A 15654-nucleotide genomic window follows, 5' to 3' on the forward strand; every position below is an offset into this window, starting at 1 on the left:
CATGCGAGCTGACCTCGGCATTCCCGCTTTTAGAAAAGTCACCCCTCCTCCTAGCATCGCGATGTGTTCAGGCCGCCGTCACATCACCAGCAAAACAATATAGCGCAACAGTTGATGAATTATCATCTAAATCGAACCTTGCACTCTGATAATAAGGCTAGGATATTCCTTAACTTACTTATCCTGATATTAATGCTAGCTACGCTTACACAAATAACATCTAAACTAAAAGCTACAACGAAGTTCAAAAACAATCCAAGCATCCAGGTTGCTTCACGAGAACAGATTTTATTTGCGAATCTTAGCTCGAAATCCAATACAGAACTTTATACAAAAGTTATACGTCAAAATTGGCAAGGGGGATATTCAAGGTTCACGAGTCATGAAAAGTACGGTGAGGTTTTAGTAACTTGAGATGATAAAAAAACATGAAATGTTGAGATATAGTGAACATCAACATGGCAACGGAACGTATCCATGGCAACGGGACGTATCCATGGCAACGGGACTTATCCATGGCAACGGGACGTATCCATGACAACGCCACGTGTCCATGACAACGCGACGTGTCCATGACAACGCCACGTGTCCATGACAACGCCACGTGTCCATGACAACGCCACGTGTCCATGACAACGCCACGTGTCCATGACAACGCCACGTGTCCATGACAACGACACGTCACCATGGCAACGCCGCGTCACCATGACGACGTCACAGTTGCCATGGCAACACAATGTCACCACACAGGCTAACTAAAATAACACGTAAAACAAATCCAAACAAACGTGATTTAGAAAATACACTGGCACTAAACAAGCAGGCTTGAAAACACACTCAAGTACGTTATCAAAGTACACACGAAATAACTTTGTATTAACTCATACAGGATGCCAGTGGCCTTTACATACACTCCTCATTTACCTTTAAGCATGCGTTGAAATTACCGTATTTACATGATAATTCAAATGACGAACAATAATATCCTGTATGATATTCGTGATTAATACGAAAAAAGTTCAATACACAGAAAGGTTGACAAATTTTCAGCAGTTAATGTTCACATCACCTGAATGCTTGGTGAAAAAAGATGTTTATACATGTTCTTTATACATTTTCGTGAACACAGGCGACATGTTCGACACACAGGGATCCACACAGACACGGACATGTATATGCATCACGTACACGGGACTATGTACACATACACCAGCGCCCCCACACACACACACACACGAAATAAAGAAATAATTCATTATAACGAAATAAAAAAAATAAAGAATGAATGAAAAATATTATTTTATCTATTTTAATTTAATTGCACGCATCACATGTAGCATCAGAGTTGAATAAAGCTCATATCATTGGATGATTTATAAACATTTAGATCGTTTACGTATCATTTCATGATAATACGTACTATCATTTTTTCTATCATTGTTATTGTCAACGAGAAATAAAAACATCGAGGATGATATAATAAATTCGATGCAATGATAGGATGATACGTTACATTGTATCATTATCATGATACGTTATAGTGTATCATTATCATGAATTTCATAGCCTCTTCCTTCACAATCATCTAATTTAATCACAATGATTTGCATCTTCGCAGAGGTGACAACCCGATCATAATGATGGCAATGATAATGATGGTAGAGCTGCCATTATTATCTCTACATAAATATAACTCGTTCCCACTAGGGAATATATTAAAATAATTTCTATCGTATTTGCTTTGGTCAAAATTAAATGAAAATATAAAATCACAAGGATTTCGGATTCGTAAAATAAGCCCAATTTATTTCAGAAATTTTATATAAATTTATACCCCACAATAAACCCAATTTTTTAACAAGGACTTAATACCAAAAAGAAATTAATTATGTTACTTTTTTGCAATAACACTCAGATAAACTAACGGCTCACATTGTCTAAAAAGCGACACACTTTCCACGCGTAGCACTGATACAACTGGGTCAGAATGACTCACAAAATGCACCTACAAAATGTGTATCACTATTAGGAAAGGTTTAATTTTCCTCAGGTAAGAATATCATTGTGAATACTAACAGCTTTATGATTAATATAGTTTCCCATACAACATAAACCTTCATGAAATGAATCTTAGGTAGGAATAGCATTGCAAGAACTTCGTCCGTCGTGAAGTAAAGGGAAAAATAGCATTATTTAACTCGTCAAAAAAGGGCGCTGTCTTAGGAAAAGTCCTCACACAAAGGGCGCCACCCCACGGTAGGCACACACACAAAGGGCGCCGCCTCACGATAGGAACACACAAAGGGCGCCGCCTCACGATAGGCACACACACGAAGGGCGCCGCCTCACGACAGGCACACACACGAAGGGCGCCGCCTCACGATAGGCACACACACGAAGGGCGCCGCCTCACGACAGGCACACACACGAAGGGCGCCGCCTCACGATAGGCACACACACAAAGGGCGCCGCCCCACGATAGGCACACACACAAAGGGCGCCGTCTCACGATAGGCACACACACAAAGGGCGCCGCCTCACGACAGGCACACACACAAAGGGCGCCGCCTCACGACAGGCACACACACAAAGGGCGCCGCCCCACGATAGGCACACACACAAAGGGCGCCGTCTCACGACAGGCACACACACAAAGGGCGCCACACAAGATAGGCGCAGCCAAACAAGTCCTAAGCAAAGGGCGCTGATCACAATGGGTCACATTCAAAGGGCGCTGCATACAACAGGTGTCTATCCAGGGGCGCCACCCAGAACATGTCCCTACACAAAGGGCGCTGCAACAAAGGGCGCTGCCCACACACCAGACGCCACACATAATAATTTCATGTACAAAGGGCGCCACCCGCAGACGGTCAATACACAGAGGGCGTCAAGCAAAACAAGACCTACACAGAGGGCACCACACACATTAGATCGTACACAAAGGGCGTCATTCACGCAGTGTTCTTATAAAAGAAGGTCCTCACGCAGGGCGTCGCCCTACAAGAGGTTTGCACAAAGGGCGTCACCCTACAGACGGCCCCCACAAAGAGTGCCGCCCTAAAGAAGGCTCTCACAAAGGGCGCCGCCCTACAGAAGGCCCCCACAAAGGGCGTCGCCCTACAAGAGGCTTGCACGAAGGGCGTCGCCCTAAAGAAGGCTCCCACAAAGGGCGCCGCCCTACAGACGGCCCTCACGCAGGGCGCCGCCCTACAGCTCCATGTCCTGCGCCTCGTCTTCAGAGAAGTCGGTGAGGGAGGACTCGCTGCTCGTGTCGTCTGTTGATGAGACCAGCAGTGAGTGATGCATAGTGATGCAGTGATATCATTCATATGCTGCATATATCATTAATATGATGTGTGATATCATTCATATGCTGATGTGTGATATCATTCATATGCTGATGTTTGATATCATTGATACCTATGCTATGTGATGTCATTAACACTCTACCGCCTGACACAAGTAACCGGAGCAATATTGTCACAAAGGATACGTTCCGAAAAAATTCCTGCTTCCCAAAAAGGATACGTTCTAGTGAGCGCAAAATGACTTGCACTGATGGTTGCCGCCACGTACGACAACTTTAAAATGTTCTCTGTTGCGTACAAACGTCCTCAGGTTGCTACACTCAATAGTTTTCTCTTATACACATCTAGATGTGTATAAGAGACAGGGACTCCAGCACTCTCAGGACTCCAGCACTCTCAGGACTCCAGCACTCTCAGGACTCCAGCACTCTCAGGACTCCAGCACTCTCAGGACTCCAGCACTCTCAGGACTCCTGCACTCTCAGGACTCCTGCACTCTCAGGACTCCTGCACTCTCAGGACTCCAGCACTCTCAGGACTCCAGCACTCTCAGGACTCCAGAACTCTCAGGACTCCAGAACTCTCAGGACTCCAGAACTCTCAGGACTCCAGAACTCTCAGGACTCCATCACTCTCAGGACTCCTGCACTCTCAGGACTCCAGCACTCTCAGGACTCCTGCACTCTCAGGACCCCTGCACTCTCAGGACCTCAGCACTCTCAGGACCCCTGCACTCTCAGGACCCCTGCACTCTCAGGACCCCTGCACTCTCAGGACCCCTGCACTCTCACATTGTTCTCACAAGACCAAATATAACCTGTTACCTGCCAATTCCAAAGAACCAGCTGTATCTAAAATGAAATTCTAGTTCCAAGACTCTTAAATCTAAAATGATACTTACCATTGTTTATTACTAATATATTAAACCTCATGATTTCCAACCTGCATTGGGATTATTTCCTCTTCAACAAAAAAGAGGTCTAGGACCAATTGTTTCCTGCTATCAGCTCACTTTACAAGAATTCCCCTTTTTAGCGCATTTTCTCATTTATGGAAAAAATGCACTATTGTGCTCGCCATGTCCGTCCGTCCGTCTGTTCGTCCGTCCGTGACCTCAAGTTTTTGTCGACGAGAAAATGCGCTCTCTGTCACTCACTGCAGTGAGTACTGAGTTATATTTTTTCCAAGTTCACTGAGCTCCAATCGAATGTTTCTATCTCAATATGCCATATTTTCTCATGTCTTTATGGACCCACCATATAAAGCGGTCCAGGCCTGGTTGATGACATCAAGGCACACGGTGCCCGAGACTTCATCAATGTTTGGGTGGAAAACTTTGTTGATGAAGCCAATGGAGGGGGACTTGAAGGGGTAGTGGTCGGGCAACAGCACCCGCACTTTCCACACGCCGCCCTCGTATGGAGCTAAATACGTCAAAAAATAAATTAACCTTAATTAAATTGAAAATTCTTGAATCATTTGGTGTGATATAAAAAGAAGCATGACTAAAAATTTAAAATATATATAGTTGAGTAGTTGAAAAAATTACCAAGATAAGAAATATGATAAGATAACATTGTACGAGTACCTATAACAAATAAGGACACAGCTGTTGCAATGAAACTTTACTGCACACAACTGTCAGAAAACTTAACTGGACATTAAATAGTTTCATGCTCAAAATATGTTACATTTTATTTCCACAAAATATAGCCTATGTTATCATGATGCCGTAAAACAGGGTGACTTGGATCATTTTTGGCACTTACCTTTTCATGATGCAACCTAGTAAATGTACAAAAAAATATCTCTTTGTTGAATTAGTAGGTGATCTCATGGCAACTTCAGGAGCCATCTACACAACTTTCATAAGAAAAGAATTATTTTTAGTTTACCTAGTTAGTTCAGTTTAGTCAGACAAGAATTTTTTAATTTTTAAGACAGGAAGGAAGAGAACCCTATATATTTAGGCTTCTCTTGTCAGAAATGTTAAAATGGTCCAAGTCACCCCATTAATGGTCAAGTCACTCATTTTATGGTGCTCTGATGTCACAATAATTGGACTGTTTCCACATTAACTAGACTATTTTGTTGGGATCAAATAATGAGCCCACAAATTCATAGACTAACTTTGCTTTGGTCCATAAAATTTGACACAGAACTCGTTGAGGCCGGCAAGCATCGTGACCTCATATTTCTTCTCTATCCTGGTGGCAGGGGCTAAGGAAATGTACGCAAAAATTCTGGCAGACAATCCTTTAAAATATAGGTACATCGTATATACAAATCAGTCAGACCCATACATACATTGGTGATTAAATATGTGAATGAAAAATATTAAATAAACCCAACTTTTATGTGAATGAAAAATATTAAATAAACCCAATTAAATATGCTAAAATAAATTGCTATGCATTGCACAATTGCTGCAATTATTGATAGAGGTGTATGTACTTATATAATAATAAATAAGTCATTATTTATTCAAGAATATCTTGCTTCTTTGAGTACAATGTCAGGAACATCAATAGAATGCATCTTAACCAAATTTATAATAGTTGTATCCAAGACATGTGAAACACCTTTCCAGTTTCTCAGCATACTATACAGGAATGCATCTGTATATACTCAACAGAAGATCAACTAAAATGAAATTAATTATTCATTTATTTATGAAATTAATTAATCTTTACAATTCTTAGGGAGTTGATGACAGGTTGCCCAAACAATCTTAGGTGCAAAGTATGTTTTACAAACATTACAAATTAACATTACATAAAAAAACAATTACATGACAAGTTAGTCAGAATGTTCCAATGAATTTACTTATACCTGCCAAATTCCACAAAATGCATGTTAATCCAACACTTAGTTACATGTTGTAATTCAATGCTTATAGAAGTAATGATATAATATATTACATACATAACGAGTTATCAAGCTCAAATTTCTTACCTAATTAAATTTTCTTAAACAAAAAATTTCCAATCATACACTGAACAAATTAATCAAAAAATCTGAGAGCAAACTGAGTATATTAAAGTATTTTATATCCATGTAAATTCAAAGTATTTTCATTGAGAAAGATACCAGCCAGATGATCAGTTCAAAACTCCAGTGATACAAGCAGAATCAAATGAAGTAGTAATCAAATTTAATGCAAATGAAGTCATTAAATTTTATTCTTACATTTCCTTATCTCAAACTGATAGTAAAGTTGGTCTATAAAAATTGTTTGAATTTTTTTATACCTACACATTTACTTAGCGTTCTCCCCACTTTCAATTTCTGGTAAATGCGCAATTAAAGCAAACTCGTGTTAATCAGTACATAAAAGAGGAACTGCATGCAATATTCAAGTACCATACCGTACTGTCAAAGAGGTACGTAATAAGGGACAATTTTGAGCGTTTTTTTTATTGATAACTTCTTATCATGAAACATTTCATTAATGAGTTTGGGCCCATTTTAAAAGCCTTTATGAGGCCAACATTTGGCATCATCAAAAAGTTTCCATATGATTCCATTTATAAGCCAGGAATTTAAAAGCAAAGAAAATAGCAAAAAATTTCACCATTTCTTATAAGAGAAAACGTTTCGGAGTCCAGCTCCATTGTCAGTTCAAAACCTAGAACACAGGTACAAGCAATTAGTAACCTAAAATTCACATTCAAACAATTCACCTAAACTTGAGGACATTAGAACTAAAATCGAAAATAACAGAAATAAAAATGAGATGACATGTAGAGAAAGTACTATCTATTTACAATTTGTAGAGGATAGGATTTTACCACCAATCAATATACGGTAGACAATACTTACATGTTTGTGGACCGTTTGAAGAGTTTCAATAATATTCAGAGCTTGACTATGGCTTCATTTGATGTAGAAAATTTGTTCACTAACATACCTCTTTCTGAAACTATTGATATTTGCCTCAATTCTTTGTTTAAAGGTGTCAATGAACTTGTCATGGGTCTGAACTGCAACTTTTTTAAATCTTTTCTCGAATTATCAGTTTTGAACTCTGTTTTTGTATTTGCTGGCAAATTTTTAGGCAAATTGATGGTCTAGGCATGGGTCTTCCTCTCGGCCCTACCTTTGCTAATATTTTCATGTGTTACCACGAGGCTAACTGGCTGGCAAATTGTCCTTTTGATTTTAAGCCAATTTTCTACAACTGATATGTATTTGATACATTTGTACTTTTCAAACATCCCTCTCATGTGGACCGTTTCTTTGATTATCTTAATCGCCAACACAAATCCATCAAATTTACTATGGAGCTTGAATCCAACAATAGTTTATGCTTTCTTGATTGCAAGGTCATAAAATGCGGTGGCTGTTTGCAGACAACTGTGTACAGAAAATCAACGTTACCGGCTTAAGCACCAGCTTTTTTAGCTTCTGTTCTTTTCGTTTCAAATTAAATGGGATTCAAACATTATTAAACTGCGGTTTCCAAATTTGCTCTACTTTCCATAGTACGTATGCACACTGAATTTGAATATTTGCGCAGTATGTTCTCACTGAATGGGTTTCCTTCACAATTTGTGTATACTCAAATTAAGAAATTCTTGTCTAAACAATATGCTGAGGTGGTTCCCGAACGTGACAATAGGAATCGTGTTTATTGTTCTTTTCCTTACTTTGGCCCCGCATCTGAGACGATGGCAAAGGAGTTGAAAGATCTATTCTCTAAATACCTCCCAAATGTAAATCTTAATGTATTGCTAGTGAACAATTTTAAAATTAGCTCGTTTTTCAAGTACAGCAATCCCTTGATTAGCACGGTTTTGAATACCGCGGTTTTGATTAACGCAGAAAAAAAATTTGCAACCAACCCTTAATCTACGCGGTGCCAGTTTTGATTAGCGCGACTTTTTTTTCACAACGCATCATTTTCCCACCTCTAGCCAGAGGTGTTACGTTCGTAACAAAAGTGTTACTTTTTGCTTATTAGATCTTTTGTTGTTACTTTTGTAACGACTTTTGGAAATATTCACCAAATGTTGTTACTTTATGAATTTCAGCCAATGATTCTTTAAATAAGGTCCCGTTCCGTAGGCACTCGTGCTGACTACAGCGTCGGTTTAAACGCGCCTTGTCTCGTTCGTAACTCGAATGGTCGAGTTTGGCAACGTTCGCCGGTGAGTGCGCCATGCCGGTGCTCTAGTTACTCGTTAGCCTTCAACTGGTCAAGATCGCTGCCATATCTACTGCTCACTTTTATCAAACTACATAATTTTCCTTGATAAATTACCGTCATAATTATGGACAAAAAGGGAATGCTTAAACAAATTGCTTGTACCTGTGTTCTAGGTTTTGAACTGACGATGGAGCTGGACTCCGAAACGTTTTCTCTTATAAGAAATGGTGAAATTTTTGGCTATTTTCTTTGCTTTTAAATTCCTGGTAAATTTGCGACTTAAGCAGCCAAGTGATTTTAATACTTATATCCATTTATAAGGTGCCAGACACAAAACAAAAGTGTCCTAAATTACTCCTGGGAATGCGGTAATCTGGGACACTTGAGAAAAAAATTAATTTTAAAACATTTGAAGCATGCAGTGTATTCATTCATTACTAACAGTACTCTGAAGCCCTCCTTTTCCTTTGCATATGATGCAGATGTATAAAAATGGCATATTCTGTGATTTTTACTTGTTTTTCCTTTACTGATATTTTACCATATCCATACATTACCATATTATTGATGTGATATTATCATATCCATACACATAGACAGGTGCCTTTATTACCCCCTCTTGCAGAAATGGCCACCATTTTTGTTTTGGATTGAGGTATGAAAATTTGTTTGATGAAGTTTTAAAGCCAACACCTGTCAGCCACTTTTTTTAAAGCAAAATTTTTTTAATACTGCAAATATTTTTTTACTTAGACCTTTAGAGAAGTAAATTTCTGAAATATCCCTTTTTTTCAGGGATATTTTACAGCTAGTAAATGTACAATTTCTTAACTTACCTTATGCTACATAGATAGAAAAAAATGTTGAGGTTTATGCCACTATTTATAGTTTTGCAATATTTCAATTAGTTACTCTGCTCTAACATTTTACACTGTGGCGGAGGTCTGTCCCAATTTACCCCGCCCGTCCCTTATTGCCTTGTTTAATGGTATGGTTTACATAAGTCTCTTGATATTGATTGCTAATGTCAGGTAGGTACTAAATATGTGCTCATAATACTAAGTTTTCATAAGTTAATAAGTTTAAGTACAAGTTCATAATACTAAAAGTTTTATCCTTGTAGTTCAATGCTTGGATATAAGTGATATTCATCACCTGAAATGAGAATTTTCAAGTAAAACTTGAAAATTAATGTCACATGAAATCCTCCATTACTAGTCTGTAACCAAGTCAGTCTGTGAAAAGTTTTCTACAAGTTACAGCCAGAAGGGAGATCATATAGAATGAAATTACTGTACCACATGTTTATTTGTTTATATTCAACAATAACAAACAACTTATTTAATTTAATAAATTTAATAAGAATTGAAGCATATTTCAAGTCTAGAATGGCCTACAAATCCTTACTAATAATACCTTCTTTATGTACTCATAGTGTGGGATGCCAATCTTGTCAACGATGTCATTAAATCATCATGGTGTGTGCACTTCAAGCATATCATATTTGGTATGTATTATTTTGTAAAGATTTCCCAATTCTCTACCCATTTCAACTTACTTATGCTTTTGCATGGTTTGCATTGTGAGATGGGTCTTCTCATGCCTCTTAATTTAAGCAACTCTGATAACAGATTGCTTTAACATAACATAACATAGTGATGTCGGCGCTGAAGTGTAGGCCTGATGTGGCCTGTCGCCGATTCTTTTCCTTTTCGTGCCTTGTCTAATGTTTCTGACTTTCTTTAAATTAAGGTCAGTGCCTGAAAAAATACATGCATGTGAACAAAAAAAAATATTTAAATGTGGAAACTATTTTAAGGCTTTGCAAGTTCCATTATTCTTGACATAGGCATTCATCTAATAGCAGAGTAATATTTTTGTTGTAGTATGTCAAAATAACTGTTATTATGAAAGTCAATATTCACTCTTGGACTAAATTTAAACCTATGCAGTCTTACATGGGAAGAAAACAGACATTTCTTTTCTAGTAGCCTTGCAATGCCTCTTCCTGTTCTATCAGATTTGAATGATCTCTTGCCATGACCAATAGACTGTGCAATTCTTTCTGATCTGATAGCAAGTAAAAGCAACACACTCTACTTGCTGCTAATTTTTCATCACCAGTGGCCTTTGCAGCCTTGCAGGAATTGGCAACCTAACTCAACTTCTTTTCCAATTCACTTTGGAAGTTATGTAAATTGTATTGTATCAGCATATGTATAATTAAGAAACAAAGTCACATGGTGTTATGCCAGAACATATGATGCCTCCTTCAAAATGGCAACTTGTTCTGCAAATTTTTTTTATTGACACTCAAAGTAATACTTCATTCTAAATATTGAATCTTACAAAATAATTAAATATTTTATATTACTTATTATTGCAAGATAATATATTATAATATTGCAAGATCTTTGGCACCACTTCGGTAGCAAAATTTACACCTTCAGAAGATCTTGCCAACACATTTAGATTGAAATTTTTGCATTTAATATAATTGTCAGTCTTTGGCCAACTATTTAGAAAAAAGTAAGGTTTCCGGTACGTTGGATGGATCAGGATGCAGTAAAGCTTGTCCGGAAATCGGTTGCAATGAGTTCCCACCAAAAAAAATGTAAACAAAATCATAGTTGTGGTCACATTAGAGCGGTAAAACTGCATCATCACATGTTCAGTTGACACTTGCTGTACAATCGGACTGTTTTTAGGGTAAGATTAGTTATTTGGGGTAACACGTCCATGCAACCTTGTAAATAATTTCGTGGCGTGTAAATAGTTTTTCATTGCTCAGCGTAAATGGCTTTTCATTAAAAATTACCTGGCGACGCATCTTGCAAATGGTCGGCGACGCTTTGGGCTTAAAACCCATATATTGGCGACGCTCAGAGGTGGGCAATAGCGCGCTACATGTAGCAGCCGCTACTGGTGGCTGCTACATTTTCAGTAGCGGTAGCAGCGCTACATTCAAGCAATTGTAGCGGTAGCGGTAGCGCCCACTACATATTTAAGTAGCCATACGAGGTTTTGCCGCTACAGCGCTACTGCTACATTTATAGATAAAGCCTTCAGATTTTACTTAATAGTATTAAATATTATTTAAAAACCAGCATGATACATACATAATATAAATTACAGAATAAAAGTGTACGAAAGATTTCGGTGTAATGTTGTCAACCTCAGCCTGTTACTAGTGTCAACATGTTAGTTGTTAGGTACTTGTTAAGTTGTTACTTGTTAAGTTGTAACCAGTTACCACTTACAGGTATTTTTTCATGTTTCAGTTTGCTTAGTTATTTTTTACACAGTTATTTTTATGTTTCACCTTCCCTACATGGATGTCTACTTTAATCTACCAATCTCAAAAATAATCCACATATATATACAAATAAAAGACTTATTTTTTATATGCATGTGGATAAATTTTCAGATTGGCAGATTAAAGTAGACATCCATGTAGGGAAGGTAAAACATAAAAATAACTAACTTTTATTTACTGTATCTAACCCATACTAGTTTGCTTAGGTTAATTGTAATAACGTTGCATTGATATGTTTTGAAAATTTTTTATTACCATCATTAAATGTTTATGAGTAGGTAAATCCCAATAGCAGAACAATAAATATTTATAGGTTTCCAATAATTTTGGCCATTGTAGCGGCGCTACATTTTACAGTAGCGGTAGCGGTCGCTACAATCTAGTGGGTATAGCGGTAGCGGTAGCGCCCACTACATTTAGAGCATGTAGCGGTAGCGCTGCTACATTTCAATGTAGCGCTGCCCAGCTCTGGCAACGCTGCTTCCACCTTCTGCACCCTGGGTCAAGTTAATGTTATGTTCTTGTAAATTTGCAGTTTTCCCCTCATTTACAAAATGCAATCTGTGTGATTTTTTCCTATCTTCCTACATCACATCTATACTGTAATCATGCAGGCAATGATTCTAAAAAGTTGCAGCTGGGTTGCAGACAGGGTGGCCATGGGTGCGGCAACAGTCATAAGTCATAACCATCAAAAGTACAGTCTCTGGGTGCCAGGCTGCCAACCAAATCTGTGATTCTGTGGTGCATGGTAACACCTTCCTAACCAATGCAGTTAGAACATACCATGCAAAATCAAGCGTCCATGGGTGCAGCAACAGTCACAGTTGCATCGGGAGTCCTGCCTCCAGGCAGGATTGGAATTTTCCTACTTATTTCTGAAATCTTGCGGCTCCAATGTGATGAATTTTTAATACAATTGGAATCTCACAGCCCGATAGTACACTTTTGTTTACAATTAGATAGGAGGTTATTCATCTGGCAGAAATCTCGTGGTTCCGGAAAAGGCCGGAAAGCTTTAGTCGCAGCCCTAAAGGTAGATGCTTTCTATGCTTGCCTCCAGGGTGCCTGAATCACTCTGCCCTTAAGTTGGTTGTTACTAGGAGCAAGCGGCCTTCACCTGGACCAATAAATACTGGCATTCCTAGAATTCAACCATGAGGGGCCATAGAAACAGGTGGAACTCGTAAAGAAAAATTTACCATAAGCCCCAGGCTTATAAGGCAAAAATATGATAATACAGCATAGGTCTAGTAATGGGGCTTTCTTCAGTGCTTGAAGTTAATTGCACCTATTCCTATAGCCTTTGCCTAATATAATTAATAAAAAAAAACAAGAAAAACAGCATATTTAAGGCTGGGATTTTCTTATTTCAATTATAAAACCTAGGTTTCCTCCTAAAATTTTTGAAAATCCAGACTGACATTACAGAATGAGGTTAAAATGACCACAAGCATCAGAACTTTTATGTCTTTTTCACAGGTGGTTTCTGCTAATTTTCCAGTTTGTGATGGTAATAGGCTGCCACACTCAGGAAGATGTATATAAACGGGGAAATTTCTCGCGTAAATCAATCTAATTATATTTTGTTCGCGCAGACGTTCGTGCAAATCACGGTCATCGATTCCGCGCCGCGCAGCACTCGGCGCGGGCCGCGGAGCCGTCCGACACAGTTCTGATTTAGACACGGTTTTCATCTGAATGGAATGGCAACATCGTCTGTAGATGATTTCAAGTAATGCTGAACCTGTGAACCAGCATTGCCAGATGGTATATTTCTATACCAGATTTCACAAATCTGGTATTTTCAAAAGGTGTCTGGTATGAATATTTTAGATCTGGTATATATGCCTAAATCTGGTATTTTTCTGGTATTTTCTGATTTACTGCAAATTTACTGCATTTAGTTCCACCTCTGAAGTTTGAACTTCCTCCAGCATAGGCGTGGATTATATTATTATTTATATGAATTGCCTTCAGAGCGGCGCGATTAGAGCTTTCCCCCCATTTTTGGAACCGCAAGTTTACCGCAAGTTTTCATGTCAACCGGAACTCGAACACCACAGCAGAGAGTATTTTATGCAGCTAATGAATTTCGCAAACTTTGCTGGAAGAGAGATTATTGAATTTTAGAAAAAAGGCAGGATAATTCAATGAAGGCTATACGGCGCACCGCGCAGGTCGTTAAAATGACAATATAAATTCCCGCGCACCTGGCACATCTTCCTGACCATGGATAGGCTGTAAGCTTAATAGTTTATAATTATATTTTCCAACACAGGATTTTGATAACTGCCTATTTGAGTATTTCACTATTTGTGCAAATTGTGTAGAATTGGCTTATAAATGAAAATTAATTGGTTTCTGCTACTTGATTATTATGCCAATTTCAAAGGCAGCAAACTTGCTTCCAAGCAAACTATTTTCTGATCATAGAGTGAAAAAAAAAATTCTAAAAATGTCCTAATTTTTCTGCAAAATTAAGAAACCTTAAATCTAATTGAATATTGATGCAATACAAAATTTACAGCAGTACTGCAGTACAATAAGTATTAGGAGTTGAAAATAAGAGAGAGTGAAAGGTTCAAGAGTAATTTATATCAATTGCAATAATAAAGATCATTTCGAAAACAAGTGAAGGGGTAAAAAAAAACGGCAGTTGCCTAACGTGACGTCACAGTTGCACACATAGCTGGTTCAGCCACATCATAATATACAATTCATCATGAATTTTGCAAATAAAGGATACAATTTTATGATATCGGTGTCCATACGACGCTTTCCTGCACTGGGTGACGACATTTCAGGACGTTTAGGATGCCAGATCCTCACGAAATGCTGTATAAAGAGAGGAGCAACGACTTCGCACCTGCCTCCTTAGCTGTAGTTCCTGTCCGTTGACAAAGACACGACCTCAACCAAGGCAAGAAATGCAATCACTACACTTCGTACAAATAAGGCTGAGCTATTGCCCTCTAGTGGAGAAATATAAACTACTATATTTATTTGCTCATAAAATTTCTTTGAAAAATTAAATTATGTTATATAAACTTTTTATGCCTCGAAAAGATTTATAATGTTTGCTTCATGTCACCATGCAGACAATCAAAGTTATTTGTTTTGTAGTTCAAATGTTTGCCACGAGGGGCCGGTTGAGTTTCAGAGTGACTCGGAAAGACTCAATATCTCACATAAAAACTACTATACGTAGATGCGTGACGTAAAATACGTCACAGCTGGCTAAGCAGCTCGTAAATTTATAATCTTATTAAAATTGATAAGTCCTATGATGAATGATGCTTACAGACCAGAAATGTGGTAATGTAATGTTCATTTTCGATGTTCATGATTTTGAAATATTACCATAAATTGCATTCGAAACCATTTAACATCGATCAGCTGTGAATTTCTAGAAATGTATCTGATATATGAGTCGTTATTTGAACTAGCAGCAAAGATAAAACTAAGATTATATCAATAAGAAAATTTTAAATGCATTTACTGAGTTTTTAAGTAATTTAAAAGTTTTTGTAGGAATCGTAGATTCAAATGTAGCTGCGCAATCAAGTTCTTTGTGCAAAGCTATCTACTTTCAAGCTTAAGCTCCGCCTACCAAGGTCACGTGACAGATCAGCTGACGGTGTAAACAACGTCCTAGCATGGTCGACAACCAAGATATTTTCGCTCCGTTTTCTGTGATTCAGATTAGTGTTTTGCAAAAATAACAACTGTTCAAACAAATTACGTAGATAAAATGCCTCAATTCTGTCGAACCGCGTCCTCTTCAGAACATATAACGGGAAATGTACTTTTACTATGCGATGGCATAGCACCATACGCAAATCCCAGTTTGAGTATATGGGGACAACTCAGGATCC

At 38.1% G+C, this 15654-nt stretch overlaps 1 protein-coding gene across 1 annotated transcript; it reads right to left on the reverse strand.

The window, feature by feature from the left end:
- Positions 1 to 1990: 1990 nt before the first annotated feature.
- LOC108681869 (ubiquitin-conjugating enzyme E2 H) lies at positions 1991 to 14698 on the reverse strand. Its single transcript, XM_018170944.2, has 4 exons — positions 14526 to 14698; positions 5442 to 5518; positions 4568 to 4735; positions 1991 to 3278 (listed from the first exon to the last, which is right to left on the reverse strand). The coding sequence occupies exons 1-4, from the start codon at positions 14576 to 14578 to the stop codon at positions 3211 to 3213; spliced, it is 366 nt and encodes a 121-aa protein (XP_018026433.1). The 5' UTR covers positions 14579 to 14698; the 3' UTR covers positions 1991 to 3210.
- Positions 14699 to 15654: the final 956 nt, after the last annotated feature.

Source organism: Hyalella azteca, unplaced genomic scaffold, assembly GCF_000764305.2.
Source record: "Hyalella azteca isolate HAZT.00-mixed unplaced genomic scaffold, Hazt_2.0.2 contig3653, whole genome shotgun sequence".
NCBI lineage: Eukaryota > Metazoa > Arthropoda > Malacostraca > Amphipoda > Hyalellidae > Hyalella > Hyalella azteca.

Coding starts and splice junctions, on each gene's coding strand:
- LOC108681869 (XM_018170944.2), bottom strand. CDS start 14,578: ATGTCGTCACCCAGTGCAGGAAAGCGTCGTATGGACACCGATATCATA. Junction 4,736..5,441: donor ATTTTATGGACCAAAGCAAA/GTTAGTCTATGA, acceptor TGACGTATTTAG/CTCCATACGAGGGCGGCGTG. Junction 3,279..4,567: donor GGCCTGGACCGCTTTATATG/GTGGGTCCATAA, acceptor TCTCATCAACAG/ACGACACGAGCAGCGAGTCC.